The sequence below is a fragment of the Bacillus rossius genome, chromosome 1, assembly GCF_032445375.1.
Source record: "Bacillus rossius redtenbacheri isolate Brsri chromosome 1, Brsri_v3, whole genome shotgun sequence".
NCBI lineage: Eukaryota > Metazoa > Arthropoda > Insecta > Phasmatodea > Bacillidae > Bacillus > Bacillus rossius.
In genome coordinates this window covers 91,153,145-91,171,819 of record NC_086330.1, presented here as the reverse complement: position 1 = coordinate 91,171,819, position 18,675 = coordinate 91,153,145, and the positions used below count along the sequence as shown (strand labels likewise).

Sequence of the window (18,675 nt, the reverse complement as noted above, 5' to 3'; positions counted from 1 at the left end):
GTATGTGTGGGGGCTGGCCAGAAACGTCACCCGTCACCCACCCGGCAGTTAATGACTTCCACTCCTCCTCCCCGCCTCCCGCCTCACTTTTTTTTTCAGTGTATAGCGCGCATCCTTTTTTTTTTCTTTACTTGAGGGGAAAAAAGGGCGCGCTATACACGAGTATATACGGTATAAACCACCTTTAAATATTACATTTTGAAACATTGACATGAACTTTAACAAAAAATAAGGATAGGGAATAAAATATGATACTCCTTTTAAAAACAATCACATTTAATCCATAAATTAAATTGTGTCATTTACTGATTTGCTAACAAAATTTTAAAGCACTGTTCTACTCAAACAGTTTTTTCAATAAAATTTTAGCTCCAACACTTTTCATCAATTTCAACTTCTCCAATATGTTCTCCGTAAATTTGTTTATCAGTTTATTTTTTACATCTTGGGATCCTTTCTCCAACAGCCTGTAATAATAATATAAAACAATTACTTACTGTGATGACATTATTCAATGATGGTGATGAATAAATTAACAATTAACAATTTTATGATTGATACATATGTAAAATAAAATGTAATTCTAAAAGTTTCTTAGCAAACAAGCTATCTAATCTTGTGCATACACTAGTAAATACTAAAAAAAAACAAAAAAGGTTCTCTTTATAAAAACTTACGCCACGAGGATGAAACAGCCTCTATTGTAATCAATCCACCATTCAATCGTTGATGGTTTCACTACTGACACAAAGATATAACTGAAACATTCTGCACAACAAATACTAATTATAGTATAACAGAAACATTAAAACAAAGAAAAACTTTAACTTATACAGCATCTTATAAAAATACTACCAACAGACCACACACACTTCTTTGATTAAAGATTAGATGCCACAGATACCCAAATTTTAATGCTGAAATGGCTACCACTAATCTCAACCACAAATCCAGAGGTTGGCTCTTTTATTCACAAACTATCAATATTAAATGTAGCAGTAAAATAAAAATATGTTTTGTGTAGAATTTTCATTATGTGAAACAATTTATTTTTTAAAACTAAGAAAAAAATTATAACCTATACAAAATATGTGTACAGGAATATAAGAACACAGGTATATTAGTTATTTATAACTAGGAAACATATTTTACAGTTTAATGCAATCAAACCATTTTTCCTCAACATCCAAAATATTATTAATATAATAACTGTACTATCATACTAATCGCGTGGCTTTATTGTTAGGTAAAATTCCAACATTTTTCTGGAGTAACATTAGAAAACCAAGAAAAAACTAAACAGAATTTCAACCTGGGTCCTGTAATTTACACTCAAGCTAAGTGTCTTACCATTACACCACCCCACTAAGGTTTCCATGGATTACATCAGGGGTAGGCAACCTGGAAATGTAGGTGATCTCCTGTTAAGTCACCACATGTTGAAATTTATTGATTACGTATATATAAACAAGTTTACTTTCACACATTTACAAAATAGTCTCTCTATATGGTTTTTTCCTGGTAGTTTTAAAATACCCTACTTTTTATGGTTACAGTACATAAAGAAATAATTATAGAAATAACTGAATTAAAGGAGGTCTGTTAGTTATAGACGAAACACTAAAAATTACAATAACATTGAGAAAAATATCTCCACTTAGTGGGAAACTTGGCAGGAACTTTCCTTAAAAATATCTTTGATGTTTGGTGACTAGCTGGTTACACTGAGAAGAATGCATGATTCCAAATGTTCATCAGTTATCCTACTCCCGTACTTATTTTTGATGAAGACTCGCATAGGTACGTTGAAGCAAACAAGGCTCTCACTCGAAGTGCAACATCAGTGAGCACTGGACTTAAAACAAATGTAATAATAGTAAACGTTGTTGCACGGCAAACAATCGTCACGTGAATATCAGAAAACAATATTTACACGCAGTTGTGTCCTGTTTAGAGTATTTGGCGTTATAAATCAACGGCTGTGAACATGATCAGAGATAAGAGATGTGATTACAAGATGACTCTGGTTTTACAAAAAACAATCTCGTTTATTTTCTAACATAGGTTCGTCATACACGTATGCATAAACTGTGGCTGTGTATTTTTAAATGGCATTCGTTAAATAAACATCACGATTAAAGCCATTATTTTCGTTACATACTTGATGGTTTTGAGGTTATTAACCGTTATAAACAAGGATGACTTGTAAAATACGTTTTTATTCTGGCAGAATTGCGAACATACATGTACCCACAAAAATTCTCTAAGTACGTTGCATGAAAATATCTAATTCGGCAAATGAGTTTATTATAACTTCCTAAACGCAATATGTATTTCTTATTTCACTTTCAATACATTTTCTGCTACTATAATTTCCTTTCTGTTAGCGTGTAGAAAACATCAAAATGTAGCCCCACATCCGTGACATTTGCTATCAGATGAGATCAAGATGGCTACACTGCTGAACTGAGTATCGTGTTTGTTTATATTTTCGTTACAACAAAGACCGTTATGCAAAATAACACAATTTTTTTATTGTACTGGCGGTGACAGTTTTATACCTACTCAAAAATATTTGTAAAGGATCGGTATCATTCGCGAAGTGTTTTTATAAATTGTTCCTCAATCAGCTAACGAAGAATTGTTATATTCTTGATGTTTAAATTTCATTTAAGACTTGCAGTGTTTCATAGTGGGTGGAAAAATTCGTGAATTTTCAATAACACTCGTGATCTACTAAATATTTTCTCGTGATCTACCAGTAGATCGCGATCGACACGTTGCCAACCCCTGTTTTAAAGAATTCTGTATCCTAGTTTTGTATTGTAGGGGTGTTTGCAACATTAGAACACTTGATTTTGCTCTATACCCAGGTTAGATGTTACACATCACTGATGACTACTGGAAGACTCACTCACATTTTTTTACTCTCACCAACAATATTGTTCACAAGGCAGCCACTGTATGGAGCTTTGTTGAAACATATATGCAATATACATACAAAAAGTAATAGGGTTATCAAGTACGCTGTCTGAAGATCAAACAAATTACCACCCCACTCCTGAATAAAACTTTTTTAGTATTTTTTTACCGAATTGGCCCGAATATAAGGCGACCTGCAGTTTCAGGAGGCCAAACAAATGTAAAAATAATTTTGGTAGAAATTAATGTGAAAATTCATTAGACATACATTTTGTGTTGATAAATCTTTTTTGCATTTATGTATAACAATTAATTTATATTTATTACATTACTTATTTTAAAAAAGTTTGAATGGCCTACCCTAAAAGTCAAAAGAAAACAATTAGAAAATATTTTCATTTTTAAGTATTACACTAGAAATTTTTTCGTACGTTCACTCGAATGCAGCTGCATCAATGTCATCTTCAGAGCTGTTTATTTGTCTAGAGCTCGTTCCTCGCCGTTCCACCGATGTGTGATTGTTCATTTTTCACAGTTTACTGTATCTACGAATTTAAAATTTTTACAATGGCTATTAAAATCACTCTTAAAATACAGCATTTAACTTTCCGTTTCACTTAAGCTATGTATTACTATTTACTATTTAGTATTGTGTTAAACGTAACAAAGCAAACAAAGAATGCAGCTTGCCGTAACAAAACAAGTGGCTAGCTGCCATGGTGAAGCATACGGCCATAAATAACTTCGGTGACGTGACCGCGAATATTTGTCCATATTACTCTCTGACAGAGTCTCTGTCCTATGAATTTTAAAGATAATCTATAATAATTATGTTGTTTGAAAGGTTTTTACATAAATAAAGAGTGGATTACTGTGAAATTATTAAAATAGCTTTTGAAGCAACAATTCCTGTAAATATGGCGTCTTCGTGCATGTTCGGCAATGTTCGTTTTACAACAAAGAAATATTTTGGAAAGACAGTTGGCAGCCGTGAATTTCCAAACACTACATATGAAATGTTCTTAACATTTTCTGTTTGTAAACGTAAACAATGGTTCTGAAAATAGCTGTGATATTTTTGTACAAATATTTCCGTTAACAATCTGAAAATAAATTACCGTAAATGTTAAAACGCGATTGTACACAAAGTACAAATATGAATTGTGCAATAAAAGATTGCCATTTTGAGATGCTTGAACATTCACAATTTTACTCAAGAACAAATATTTTAATTTTCAACTTTAAACAATTGTGAATTACTGCAATATTGGGTGGTTTTATCGTTTTCCCCGTGTGAGGTAACAAAGTTTTCGTTAATATAAAAAATCGTGAACATTTTGTTTAACAATGTTTCTACTATAGCTTTCAGCTTGGAACTAATTTTTGTGGTTCTGACGTGTTGGGTGCGAAAATAAGGCGACTTCCAATTTACGCACCTCTCGTTTATGTAAAAATGGTCGCCTTATATTCGGACCAATACGGTATACCGTATTTGCTCGCGTAAAGGCCCCGCCCGCGTATACGCCCCTCCCCCTTTTTTGTAAACATTTTTTTAGAAAAAAATTAAAAATGTGTTTTTCTGGGTTTATATGAGGGCAGGGCAGCTTGGCATGCATCAAACAGCAAGCCATGTATTGCAAGCAGCAGTGATACAGAGACTGGTATAACAGTTTGTCCACTCTCAGTAGGACTGACGTGAGGCGTGACACACGTACGCAGTTAGTCGCATCTCAAACGACATAAAGATAAAGAAAGCTGAACTCTCGCGCATGTGTTGATGCGTAGCGTTGTCGGAGCGGAAGAGGGGAAGTGAAGGAGGGAGAGAAGTGGGTGGAGCAGTCAGCAAGCGCTACTGGCAGACAAAGTGTTGCCATGTTTCACGCGCTCAGGCCGACACAGTGTTGCCACGCTTCACGCGCTCGGGCCAATTCACGCTACACGTTGTCAGTTGCATTGTTGCATTGTTTGAGCGTGCATGTTTCGTTACCGAAAACATGAAGATGGGCGGAAAAAGGGGTAGCTACACAGTCGAGTTTAAGTTAAAGGTAATAGCTTACGCGGCCGAACACAGTAAACGCGCTGCCGCGAGGAAATTTGACGTATATGCAAAATGTGTCAGGCATTGGGTTAGTGAACGAGAAAAACTGGAAAAGGCCCCAAAAAATAAACGCGTCTTCCGTGGAGGAAAATGCAAGTACCCACAAGTTGATGATGAAGTTTATACATATATAATGAACACAAGGAAATCGGGATATGCTGTGACAACGGAAATGATACAAGTCGAGGCAAATCAAATTGCAAGACGAATGAACATTCCACACACCGAATTCCGTGCCAGCTATGGCTGGATTCGCAGATTTATGCACAGGAAATATCTTTCAATACGTAGGCAAACTACGGTTTCACAGAAACTGCCAGAGCAGTTTGAAGAGAAAATGATGGCCTTCCAGCGCTATGTGATATCGCTACGAAAGCAGCACCAATACATGCTTTCCCAGATTGGAAATGCTGAGCAAACTCCAATTTATTTCGACATGCCTGAGAACACAATGATAAACCCAGTGGGCGACAGATCAGTTTCCATTAGGACGACCGGTGCAGAGAAACAGCGTGCAACTGTCATGCTCGCGATAACAGCTGATGGCCGCAAACTCCCGCCGTACGTGATCTTTGCTAGAAAAACTATGCCGAAGGAAAAAATTCCGGATGGTATTATTGTCCGTGTACAGATAAAGGGGTGGATGACCGAAGACTTGGTTGTCGACTCGCTGAACAAAGTTTGGAATTCGCGGCCAGGTGGTCTTCTACGTCAACGCTCCATGTTAGTGTTGGATAGTTTTAGAGGCCATCTGACGGAGATGGTGAAATCGAGGGTTAGAGAAGAGAGGTGCGATCTTGTATTAATACCCAGAGGTTTAACTAAGATTTTGCAACCTCTAGACGTTGTTGTGAACCGGCCTTTCAAAACCCACTTCAGGAAACAGTACAGCGAGTGGATGAGATCTGCCGAACACACGTTGACACCGACAGGAAGAATGATGAGGGCTTCCTTGTCTACTGTGTGCGAGTGGATTCTTGCAGCATGGCGTGCCATTCCTGTGGAAACTGTGGCAAAAAGTTTCAAAGTGACTGGCCTATCGAACGCACTAGACGGCACGGAAGATGATGAAGTGTGGAAGAACCGCGGAGAAAGCAGCGCAAGCGAGAACGACACCAAAGATTCTGACGCCGACGACCCTGACGATGTCGACGAGGAGGAGGAGTAGATGCAGATAAAGAATGAAATGCATGTTAACAGAACATATAAACTGTATGTAAATATTTTCTACCTCTACCTACTATGCCTTTAGTGAAACGTGTTTACCTGTATTACGGTGACAAAAACGGTACGCTAAACGTGTTATGCCGTGCGTTTACACCATAACTATTGCGAGGTATTTTTGTAAACCATTTTTTTAATGTAACATGACCATCACAGTTAAATTTTTTAAACTAACCTTATGTCTAACACTGGTTTTCATTTTTTTTTTACCGCTACCTAATCGTAAATAATTTAATTTTTGATTTCTAAAACTACGACAAAAGAAACTATACCGGTAGTACGACAAGGAATTACCTATGAAAACTGGTACACGTACCATGAAATTGGTATTTCTAACATTCCTTTGTCTGGTTGGCAGGCTAGCTGGCAGGAGGGAGGTTAAGCCACGCCTCTGCCTCTCCCTCCTGTTGCTCTTCCTCCTGCCCATCACTCCCTCATTAGAACAAAGACCAGGGTGGCCACTCTTCTGGGATAATAAAATTCCTGGTTTTTTCCAGGTTTTTTCAAGGGTGGTTTTTATCAATATTTGCATACAATTTGCATTTTTGTTACACAAAGCACACACAATATGATGTTTTCTTGCCGTTAAACAATAGACAACTTAACTATAGGCTTAAAAATTAAATCAATGAACTTGCTTAAAACAAAACCTACCACCAACAAAAAATTTATAATCTCACGTCACAAAAATTACTTGACACCAAACGCACGTGTTTTGCCCCTCTTGCGTGGCTGGCTAATGCTGTTCTTCCCATCCATGCTACCGATATAGATTTTAACATTACAGAAATTGCAAATAGCGTTCGTCCCGCACTTTGGATCTTTCTCCACCCATTCAAACTCTTCCGTACATTTGTCATTGTATGTGGTGACCGAACTCGTTGACATTTTGATAGTCTGCGCCAATTACATGTTAGATTAAAAGATTCAAAACAACGTCCCGCACAACTAAACTTTTAAAAAAAACTCGAGAAAAGTATCCGTGATACCGTGACGCAACAACATGAGCGCAAAGTAAAAACAAATATACATACAAAACTAGTGCTACCAACATGCCGTGCGAGAAATTACTACCATCCTACAACAACATTTTCAGCCAAAATGCTGTTGCTTTTGAATACAGAAACATAATAAGTATGGAAGTCTGAATTGTTAACGGTTTCTTACGTACTACAAAAGTTTTTAAATGCAATATGAACAAATTAACTTTCACAAAATATAGCACACGAGCACACTGTCATGCTTCGACGGATGGTGAACGTGCTCATTTAACAGCCGTATGTTATTGTGATCGTTACTTCATAAAAAAAATTCCCGGTTCTAATAAAAATTCCTGGTTGATTCCAGGTATTCCTGGTTTTTTTAAGAAATCCTGGCTATTTCCCGTATTTCCCAATTTCCCGGTTGGCTGGCCACCCTGAAGACGCACGTCGCACTAGTGGTTAGTTGTTCCGTCAGCTGTTTTGTTTAAATCAAAATTTCATTGGTGTTTATATAAGATGTAGCGGTATTTCATTTTGCTTTTAATAAATGTTGATTTTAATACCAGAAGAAAAGAATAATCTATAATTTTTTCCTCCAAATTCGCATAGAGGCCCCGCCCGCGTATACGCCCCACCCCCTTTTTGAAGTCGAAAATTTGGGAAAAAAAGGGGGCCTTTACGCGAGTATATCAATATAAACATCTAAAAAGCACTCATATAGTCTTATATTTATGTAGAATATTAACAGCTAAACAAAAAAAAATTAGTACAGGCACTGCAATTAACACAGTCTTCCGAGCATGCCTTTTGTCTTTCCTGAACAAAATCACTCACCCAGCGGGTCCTTGTCTTTGTCACTTTCAATCAGTTTCTTCAGCAACAAATGGACGGCGCTGTGTTCGATGGCATGGCACTGCTTATCACCGAAGCTCAGCATGTGAGATGGGTCCGACAAATATTCCACTAGAGCTTCTACAGCAAGAGTCAATGGCTTTCCTGAAATAAACAAAACCCCTTTATGTATTTTCAATTAATCAGTCAATTTTAAATACACTCAGAATATATTTTTGACACTGTTTGACTAAAAAATATATGTTGCATTGCAATTAAACATAAAAAACAAATAATAAAACACATGTCATGTAACATCCTATAATGCTATAACTAGAGGAAGATTATTTTATGAATAGCGATAAAACAAAAATACTCAAACGGAAATAAATATAAGGAATAGCACAGATTTATAAGTCAGTAAATATACACTATAGCACAGATATGGAAGACAATACACAGCATAGAATCGTTTTGGAAGTCAATACGTGGCATAAAAATAAAATGCAACAAAACTCATCTAAATTGCCTAATTTTGTTTACTAAAATGTAACATTCAATTCATAATTCTTAAGTTTAGGGTTTTATATTAAATAAAATGATTTTGTACTATGAATAAAACATTTTTTTTTAGTTTCTAGTGTATGAATCAAATGGATGAGAAAAAATAAATAGAACAATTTTTTTAATCTGGCATCGGTTAATCTAACTCATTGTTACATTACCGACAACGAACCTGTCTCAAGCAGACTGGCGAGTACCCGACACACAGTGAGTGTTGCAAGGCTCAGAGATTAGACCAGCCGACTCACCGTACCCATACTTGAGCGCCGCAAGTGTCACCATGGCGATGGAGCTGCTGGCCAGCCAGACGTGGGGCTCCGCCGCGATCGCCTCCAGCAGGCTGCCGTACATCGCCCCCAGGAGCTCCGCCCTGCGCTGCGCGGGATCCTTCTTGCTGCCGGCAGAGGGAACAACGCTCACAGGCTTTCAGCTAACAACTCTCAAACACCCCCACAGCTTAACCTAAAAAAATCAAGCTAAAGGGAGGTAACGATGTAAGAAAAAAAAAAGGAATAGAGTGCGATGTTAGTTGTAATTGGCCAAATAAAAATCAACGTCAACATCTTCCGCTTCCACAACAAATTACAAGACAAAACAATTAAATAAAAAATTAAAAAGGGAAAAACCAATAATATACACGCATAAAAAAGCATTAACAGCCAAAAAGGGGCCAAGGGCATTAAACTCTGAGCGGGTCTGGGCGGCTCCACTGAATTCACATGCGTTAGCTTCAAAAAACAAAACCACACCCATCGGTGGCTTCACTCACAAACGAACCTCTTGTCCCTCCCCTGGGTGCACCCCTAAAACGATCCCCTTGATCCCCACAGTTAAAAATAAATTATTATACAAAACAAAATTATATTATTATAAATAGATGAATTAATCTCAGCTGGTAATTTTAAATCAAATTTTATAATAAATAACTATTTATGTAACACAGTACTAAGTTTCAAAATGGCAACATAATAGAATTGACTATCTGTGACATTCAACGTTAACCAAAAACAGCAAATAGGAATAATATCTAAGACATGGTAATAAATAAGAATAATGATTTAGTGGACCAAATCTCTAAAAAATTCATTTGTGCCTCAGAAATATCTAGCACAAAAAAAAATTTACACCACAGTTTATAAGTTTGTACTCATTGCCGAGGATTTACAAAATCCTCGTATTATATTTATTATCCATCCTCCGCTACACACGACTGATAAAGTTCACCAAACACCAGATAACCAGCATATAAATAATATAAAAATATAATAAAATATTTATCATTAAAAAAATATATAAAATATATATAAACATAATTGCATTTCACAGCAAAAACTCTTCATTTACCACACAGTATTAGACAGAAACGTTATCAGAATTACAAATTATAAATTCAATTCGCAATGTGCATAAAAAGATACTAATTTAATGTGATGTACCCTGAAAGGATCAATATTTTCCAAATAAAAAATAATTTAGGCAAAAAATACACAATTAAATACATATCGGACGCGCTAGAGAAACCTCCCCAAAAGGATAAAACAACGGATACCTCGACCAATAAGCAATGACAGAAAACCCTAATTGAATCAACAGTTCTACTAAAAGATATATATTATATAATTATGACGAACATTCCCAACACAACAAGCAAGAAAAACCAGACATCCAACACTTACAGTTTTCTAGAAGCCTCTACAACGATGAATAGCCTATAAATTTGCATCCCGCAATTTACTGCTGTTTGCACAAAAACTAAGAGCACCAACTCGAAGACTGAAGTATCTTGCATGCCTCTGTAGATTTTGCCTTCCTCATCCACAGTCCCGTTGTCAGAAGACTGCGGACAAATGTAGAACATCCCTTCTTGTCTTCAATCGGCCCATTAGACTTCTCCGTGCCCCTAGCATAATGTTGGTTACCGAACTGTTCTTGGAAAATATTCACAATAAACTGGACTTATAATCTCGTAGCAGATAAACGGGATGTACGCTCGTAGACCCATTAACTGGGGCACCACAACTCAGACCTATTCTCTTACATTACCAACACACACGTTAGCAAAACGTATTACGTAGATCCGTATCATAGTATTTCAAAAACAAAAAAAAAGCTGCATAATCTCGGACTCCATAAACACATTTCCATGATGATTCTCGTAGATCACTCTACATCAAACGTTCAACAGCAAACCCATTTTAACCATTGCTTCGTGAAACTTGGCCGGCGCTCCCTCAGTTTTTCCATGGCAAGACTTGTCTCTCTCACCCACCTTCTCCAACTCCTCTCACAACACCTCAACCTCGCCACACCAAAGCGGCCAAGGCGACAAGACCAACCACTTCTCCCAGCAGTCGCCACAGAAACCATTTCTCCCACAGCTGACCACAAAGTTGCCAACACAACAGCCGCACGCGTAAAAACCGCAACTACTCAGGGATTACCAAACTCACCGCCGCGCGGCGCTACCAGGCAGGAGCCACAGAAAAAAACTGACGTTTGCACACAGAAAAAGGAATGCATCTACCAACCGCGCACGTCATCCGTCAACAAACAAAAACACAAAGATAAAAAAGGAAGAGGGGAGGGACACTCGGAAAGAGTGTCACAGCTCATACAGCAACGAAAGCTCACAACTCCTAGATATGCTTAGAAAATTCATGGATTCATTTGTCATTAGGCTAAACATACAGCCCTATGTATATTCTACCATTATTTGCTTTCCTATTAGTACAGTAGAGTCCCGCTAATCCGAACCCTGCTAATCCAAAAATCCGCCTAATCCAAACAGAGCTAGGACAAAAAAAAATTTATAATATTTAAGAACTAAGAAAAGTAAAGAAAAATAAGTTTTTTCAAGTAATGTTGTATGTTTATTAATATGTACATAAGAAACTTATAATTTATATATTTCACTGTCTAACTGAAAAAAGAAAAAATAGGATTGCGTACATAGTACTTAAATACATATGTGCGTATTGAAAATTTTTTAATTTACTTACATACTATATGTAGAATTCATGTTCTGTACAGGATTGACACAAAACAAAACATAAAAAAGCAAACCATTATCTAAGAGGCAAAGTCAGTAATCTTCCATTGACGCAATGCATTAAATCGGCTTAAAACGGCTTGAAGATGCAATGTTTCGCCAACGCTGCATAAACATAACATCGGTTGGGGTTGCATCAGCATGTTTCTCGACGTAGCGCAAAGCCAGATCAAGGGCACTAGTTACGGCAGTGTGAGAAACATCAGTCGGCGAGTTCCCTTCCTCCTCACTGTCGTCTGCATCGAGATCAGTTGACGTTCCCTGCACAGCTGCTACGATAGCTTCATCTGTGTATTCCTCGTGGCCACAGTCGTCAATGGCCGTCCACTTTTCAACGCACTCTACTGCATTTTCGCAAACTGGTACAATTTTTTTACTAGTTTAAGAAGTTCAAACTTTTCTTTTGCCTGGGAGAAGACTGTTTGGACAAACTCTAAATCAGGCCAGAGATTTTTCCATGATTTCTGTAAAGATTCCTTTTGTGTTTTCTTCCAATGCTTTTGCTACCCAGTAAATGACATCTTTGTTGGTGATTTTCTTAAGTTTATGCAAGATTGTCAGTTTTTCATTCTCTTCAAGCAGGCTACGAAGAAGCATTTTTCTGTAATTCTGTTTCAAAGACTACAAAACTCGTTGGTCCATTGGCTGCAAAATTGAAGTGACGTTTGGTGGGAGAAAAATGGCTTTGATATCACCGCACACAAGTTGCATTTCTTCAGGATGTGACGGAGCATTATCTGAGTAACAAAGCACTAGGAGGCAATTCATTTTCTTTGTTAAAAGCCTTTACTTTTGGCACAAATTGTTTTTCAAACAAGTCTTGGAACAAGATACGATCCATCCAAGCTTTCTTTTGGTTTCTGTAAAATACAGGGAGAGTGTTGTTCATGTTTTGAAAACAGCGTGGTTTTGCCGATTTACCGATAACCATCAGTGGAAGCTTATTTGTGGCAGAAGCGTTGCAGCAGGCTAACAGAGTTAGGTGTTGTTTATCCATTTTAAACCCTGGTGTAGATTGTTCCTCTTGTGATGCAAGACTTTTGGTAGGCAATGCTTTAAAGTTAAGTCCCGTCTCATCCTTGTTAGAAACTTTCTGTGGCGAGTAGGAAGAAATTATATCTTTGAACTCCTCAAGGTATTCAATAACTGCTTCGTTGTTCGCTGACAGTTTCTGCCCAGTTATTGTAAGCTGCCTGATTCCATGTCGTTTCTTCCATCGGTCTAAGAAACCGCAACTAGCCGTAAATGATGCGTCACCATCCATGAGATTGTTCAATTGAAGCGCTTTTTCTTGAATCAGAGGGCCAGTGATAGGGATTCCTTTTTGTCTTTCTTGGGTAAAACATAAATAAAGTGCTTTGTCCAATTTTTCCTACGAAGACACTGTCGTTTTGCTACGTTTTTCAATAATTTTTTCTCTTGTGGTAGTACAAAACTGCTCAATTTTACCTCTGTTCTTTTTCCAATTGGAAATGGTTGCTTTGCCGACACCGAATTCTTTTGTTAACAGAGTGGCAGTTTCACCTATGTCAAGTCTTTTCAGCACTTCCAGTTTTTCTTTTAATGTACACGAGTTATGTTTACGCTTGCTTGTCATGATGACCAACAGCAGGGACAAGCACAGAATGTAAAAAACCACACTACACACCGCTCACAAGGGCTCACAAAACACAGGGCAAGTGCACAGTAGCATGTGACGCACTGACTGTCTGACTCATCATAGTTGAGAACGGAAGAGGAGAGGAATGCACAAGCCTATGCAGGAAGGAGGAAGGGGGCTTTGTTTACTCTGGTTGAAGGTCACTGCCCTTCCGCTAATACATACTCACGAACCGCCCTTCATTTCGACCTAATGTTGTCACGTAATGTAGGCTGTTGGATTTGTTAAACTGGAAATATTTTAGATTGCAGTTTAGGCTATGTGAGTAATTAAAAATATTGTATGATACTAAATATGTATGCTAAACAATAAAGGTGTATTTTTCGTCTGACCTTTCATACATATTTGACACATATCAGACACTAAATACACCTCAAAATGACAATATATGGCATTACATATATGACAAAACTCCGCCTAATACGAATTTTCGCTAATCCGAACAGCGTTCCGTCCCATTTAGTTCAGATTAGTGGGATTCTACTGTAGAGTCAAGATTACATGGTGAATAGCCATAAAACAGAAAATTTGAAATAAATACACAGCCAAACACAAAAATTAAAGTCAATACTGTGGAATTATTAATTTAACGGCCTCACATACGGGATACGAGATTATATGACTCCACTTGGGAGACCAAAATATGTGGCCACACCAATAAATAAATAATTTTACCACATGTTCACATATTCTAATTAATTTTAACAATGGTAATCATTTTAAACAAAATTATAATTCTGAGCAGTAAGAACTGGAATTACCATCAAACTTTACATTTAATACTCACTCGCAACAAAATTATATGGTTCAACACTAACAATCCACAATTACTTTACAAATTATATTGACTAGCCAGTTTATACACCTAATAGAATAGAGTTACTATTTCTTGAACAAATATTTAATAATTAATGGGTCTAGCTCAATCTCATTAGATTCTTGAGCAATTAAATTGCATCTCTTACCCCTGACTTATCATAATTGCAGTACATTCATCTAATTTAGTCTAAAATAAAAATGGTGAAAATTTTAATAAAACACAAATACATAGCATAAATATTATTAAAATTTTGATGTCAGAACACCTCTGTCCATCCAATTCATCATGCAAACGATATAGGCTCTGCATCTCATCGAAGTTTGATAGGCGGTGCTGGTAGCTGCAGATCAAGACATCTACGACTCTCGGCAGTCACCGCTGATCCTGTCTTTGGGATTCCTCGTCGTTCTCAGTAACACGTCACTGCACAGTTTGTCGATGCAGTGGCTCGAGTGAAATATAATACCATGTCTTTCTACGGCGAATGATACGAGTCTTCTTGATAGTTATATTTTAAACAGTCCAATTACTCAATGATAAATGGCACTATGAAATTTCAAACATAAAATCCAGTTTTTAGAGTCGATAAAAATTCATTTTAAGATTCTTGCTTAGTTTAGATTAAACTTGCGGTATAACTCCAATCTTAGGTTAACGAATGTTACTATAAAATATAAATATATTTTGGGCAATTTAATAATCATAAACCTACACTCATCAACTGGTTAGATGTCCTGGAAAGTTTTTTTCTGTAACAGCTTACTTTGCATTGCTTTGCACAATAATTTAGTTAAAACCAAAGATTTTTTTATATCCTCTGAGTAACTTCACAATCAATCAAATATATATATCCCCCCCCCCCCCCCCCCCGTTTTAAAAGTTATGTAAATTTAGTAGTTACAATATCACCAGTTATTTTTATATATTTTATGTATTAATGCATGACACTTTAAAAATAAAAATTATAAAAATGAAACTTGCAGTCAAAATATAAAATCAATAAATGTATGCTCTAGACATTGCCTTCAAAAATATGTTAAGCTGTATTTTTTATATTTTTATTTATAAATTTCTTGTAAACTAAGGAATATTATAGAAGAATATGTAATGTTTTTGTGTAGTTTTAATCTACCGTGATTTATCAACAATCGTTGCACATTTTATAGTAAAATCAGGTTTGGAAAGTAGGGGTGCGACTTTTATGAGAAAAAAAAAATTTTTTTGTTAGGTAAAGTTATTCATAAAAACTAAACCATTCATGGAAAGTACATTTATTTAAAAAGTAGAGTATACAAAAACACGCCACACAATTTAAATTAATAAGTCAACAACAAAAACCTTTCTTCAAATTTAAATAGAAAAACATAATCTGTGACCCAAATGCGAGCCTGAACTAATGCATAACTATCGTCGTAGTACACACTTGCCACGAAAGAGTGCAGGCTATCAAATGTAGTTAACTCAGCACTTGACAGAGAGCGCGCGTTGCATGCAATCGACGAGATATCGATATTCGACTACGTGTGCGCGCTCTATACAGGAAGCAACATAACCAAACATGAATGATGCCAACTAGCGCTGGCTATATTTTTATAAGCGGTAACTGCGGCGACGCAGACAAACAGATAAATTTTATAACATTTAAAAATTCTTCAAAAGAAATTTTACACATCAGACAACTTCGTATTTACGTTAATTAAATAAATAAGAGGTAATATCCGTATAAATATTACATTTATACTTTAAAATACAGTGTTTTTATGGAAAAAAATACCTACACAAAGTGCTGGAATTTAATAGCGGGACCAAAAACTTCATGCGACATTTACGTGAGAGGTTTTTTTAATCCAAATTTTGACGCCCTAAAATATCGGTGCAACGATTAGGCACGTGCAATGATCATGCACGTGCGATGATCATGCGATAAAACAGGGTAATTTTCAATATATAAGTAGTATTATTTTACTTTAAAATGCTGAAGCAAATTATCAATGTAACTGTGCTTGTTATTTACTTATTATTATATGTTTTAGATTATATTGACAGTAAAGACAAAATCAAATATCTTTAATGATACAATTTGCTTTTATATAACACCATAAAATCTTGGCTCTACCTACTGGCTGAATTGGTGTGTCACAATGCTTCAGCCCCTCTACTACTAGCTGGTAGTTGACTGGCCCAACGTCAGAGGAAAATGTCAAAAAAATTTTGATAGAATCTTCAAAGCATAGAAAAGCAAAAGTATACATGTTTGCTGTATAACCTGTGACCCAAAATTCACCCAGAATTCACACAATTTACGGGTCTCTAGTTATGATGCTCTTAACTCTGTTCATCAAGACACTGTATAAAATTCCAAACAGCTAATACCGTATTTACCCGAATATAATGCGATGATTTTTACCAAAATTGCTGGAACTGAAAGTGAGTCTCGCAGTATAATCGCAAACGTACGTCTTGCCGCCGGAGGAATGTTTTGAAACGGCGCGGCAAGACAACTGTGTCAAGGTCACGGCGCGGCGGGCGCCAGCGATGCGGCTAAAACGTGAAGTAACAATGCTGTGCTAGTCTCAGCTTGGGTCAGTATTAGAGGTGTAAAAGTAACGAAAAAAAGTGTACCCGTATGTATTCGTTACTATAACAATTAGTACTCGTTACTATTGTATCGTTACGTTACTCGTTACTTCTGATACCGCATAACATGCTATCTTATGTTAGAGCAACGAATCGAGCCGTATTGCGTACGCGTACAGTATGACGTCGCGTAAATAATAAATTGAATATAAACAATTAACAATATTTGTTAATTAACAGTTTTTGCTAACCAAGAAACAATTAAATCTCATTAGAGCGGCTTTATTATATTTCTCTTTTAAGATAAGAACAAAAAAACGTGAAGATACGCGATAATAAAAAACAAAAATATACATATTTCTAATTTGTAAAAAATACTTTCTTACGTTGTTTCTGTTCCAATCTCAAACTTTTATCTACACACACAATACCTTTAATAAACAGTAAAAAACTTGGACCACGAATTTCCAAATTATACTTAATAAACAAACATCGTTCTTTGTAACGTATGTTTTTAAATTCATCGAATAAGCGCGCGCATGCGTAAAACATACGAAAAATGTGAGTAACTAAATGCATCCATGTGTAAAGTTTCGTTACTCGGTACTAGATGGCGCACCCGTTACTCAGTACCGAATACATACGGTTTGCTACAGCTCTAAGTCAGTATTAGGTAGAAGCGATTGTCGTTTGTGTGGTCGCTTGTGCTGTGTTACTGTGACGTAAGTTTTGTTTTGCATCATAAGAAAGTGAGAGATTTTTTATAACATGGATACTATAGAGAAGCGTGGGAGTACACGATTAATTATGCCTAAAGGACTGAGAAGAAGTTACGATGCTAACTTTAAGATTATTGTGGCAAATTATGCCATACAAACGAACAACTGCCAAGCTGCTCGTAAATACGACGTCAGTGAAAGTAACGTGCGTAACTGGAGGAAAGATTTGCGTTGTCTAAAAAATGCAAGTAGTACCAGGAAAGCATTCAGAGGTCCAAAAAAAGGACGGTTTTGGATATTGAAACCCGCGTTGTGAATTTTATCAAAGAGAAGAGAAGAGACAGGATGCCTATTTTGCGAGAAGTAATAAGTTTAAAAGCCCTAGAAATTGCCCGGGAGTTTAATATTCCGTGGTTTAGCTTCAAGGCTAGTACTGGCTGGTGCGTGAGAATGATGCGCCGTTGCGGTTTTTGTTTGCGGCGCAGAACATCATTTGCACAAAAGCTGCCAAAAGATTTCCAAGAGAAATTGACTAGATTTCAGCGTTTTGTGATTGGTTTGCATAAACAACACGACTATTTGTACGGCCAAATCAGGAACGCAGACGAAACGGCAGTTTATTTTGACATGCCCCACAACACTACCGTTGATACAAAAGGCGTCAAGACTGTTACCGTGCGCACGACTGGTAATGAAAAGCTGCGAGTCACGGTGATGTTATCTGTTTTGGCAGACGGCAGGAAACTGCCACCATTCCTCATATTAAAAAGAAAAACACTTCCCAAAGAAGCATTTCCGCCGGACGTATTCATTCGTTGTCAAGAAAAAGGCTGGATGACGAGTGATTTGATGCAAGAATGGTTGCGACTTGTGTGAAATCTGCGCCCTGGTGCACTTCTGAAGAAAAGGGGCATGTTGGTTCTTGATGCATTTCGGGGACATCTGACACCTGATGTTAAAGCTGCGGTACATAATTTTAACACAGACTTGGTTGTTATTCCAGCTGGAATGACAAGCCAGCTACAAGTCCTCGATGTTGTGGTAAACAACCCATTCAAGGATCACCTTCGCCAACAATATAGTGATTGGCTGATTGCAGGTGACCATGCTCTCACACCGACTAGGAAAATGAAGAAACCATCAATTCTGCAGCTAGAAAGATGGATTTCCACTGCATGGAAAAGGATAACTCCAGAGTCCATCGTTCGTGGTTTTAAGAAATGCTGCA

At 36.9% G+C, this 18,675-nt stretch overlaps 1 protein-coding gene across 1 annotated transcript in view; it reads right to left on the bottom strand.

Annotated features, from left to right (window-relative positions):
- Positions 1–258: 258 nt before the first annotated feature.
- The window catches only part of LOC134539884 (pumilio homolog 3), a 46,006-nt gene continuing 27,589 nt past the window's right edge, over positions 259–18,675 (bottom strand). Inside the window, exons 9-12 of the mRNA XM_063382233.1 lie at positions 8,871–9,016; positions 8,062–8,223; positions 678–768; positions 259–467 (exon numbers count right to left, since the gene is read on the bottom strand). Coding sequence (XP_063238303.1) covers positions 338–467; positions 678–768; positions 8,062–8,223; positions 8,871–9,016 — 529 coding nt within the window. The 3' untranslated portion in view covers positions 259–337. The remainder of the gene's footprint in view (positions 468–677; positions 769–8,061; positions 8,224–8,870; positions 9,017–18,675) is intronic.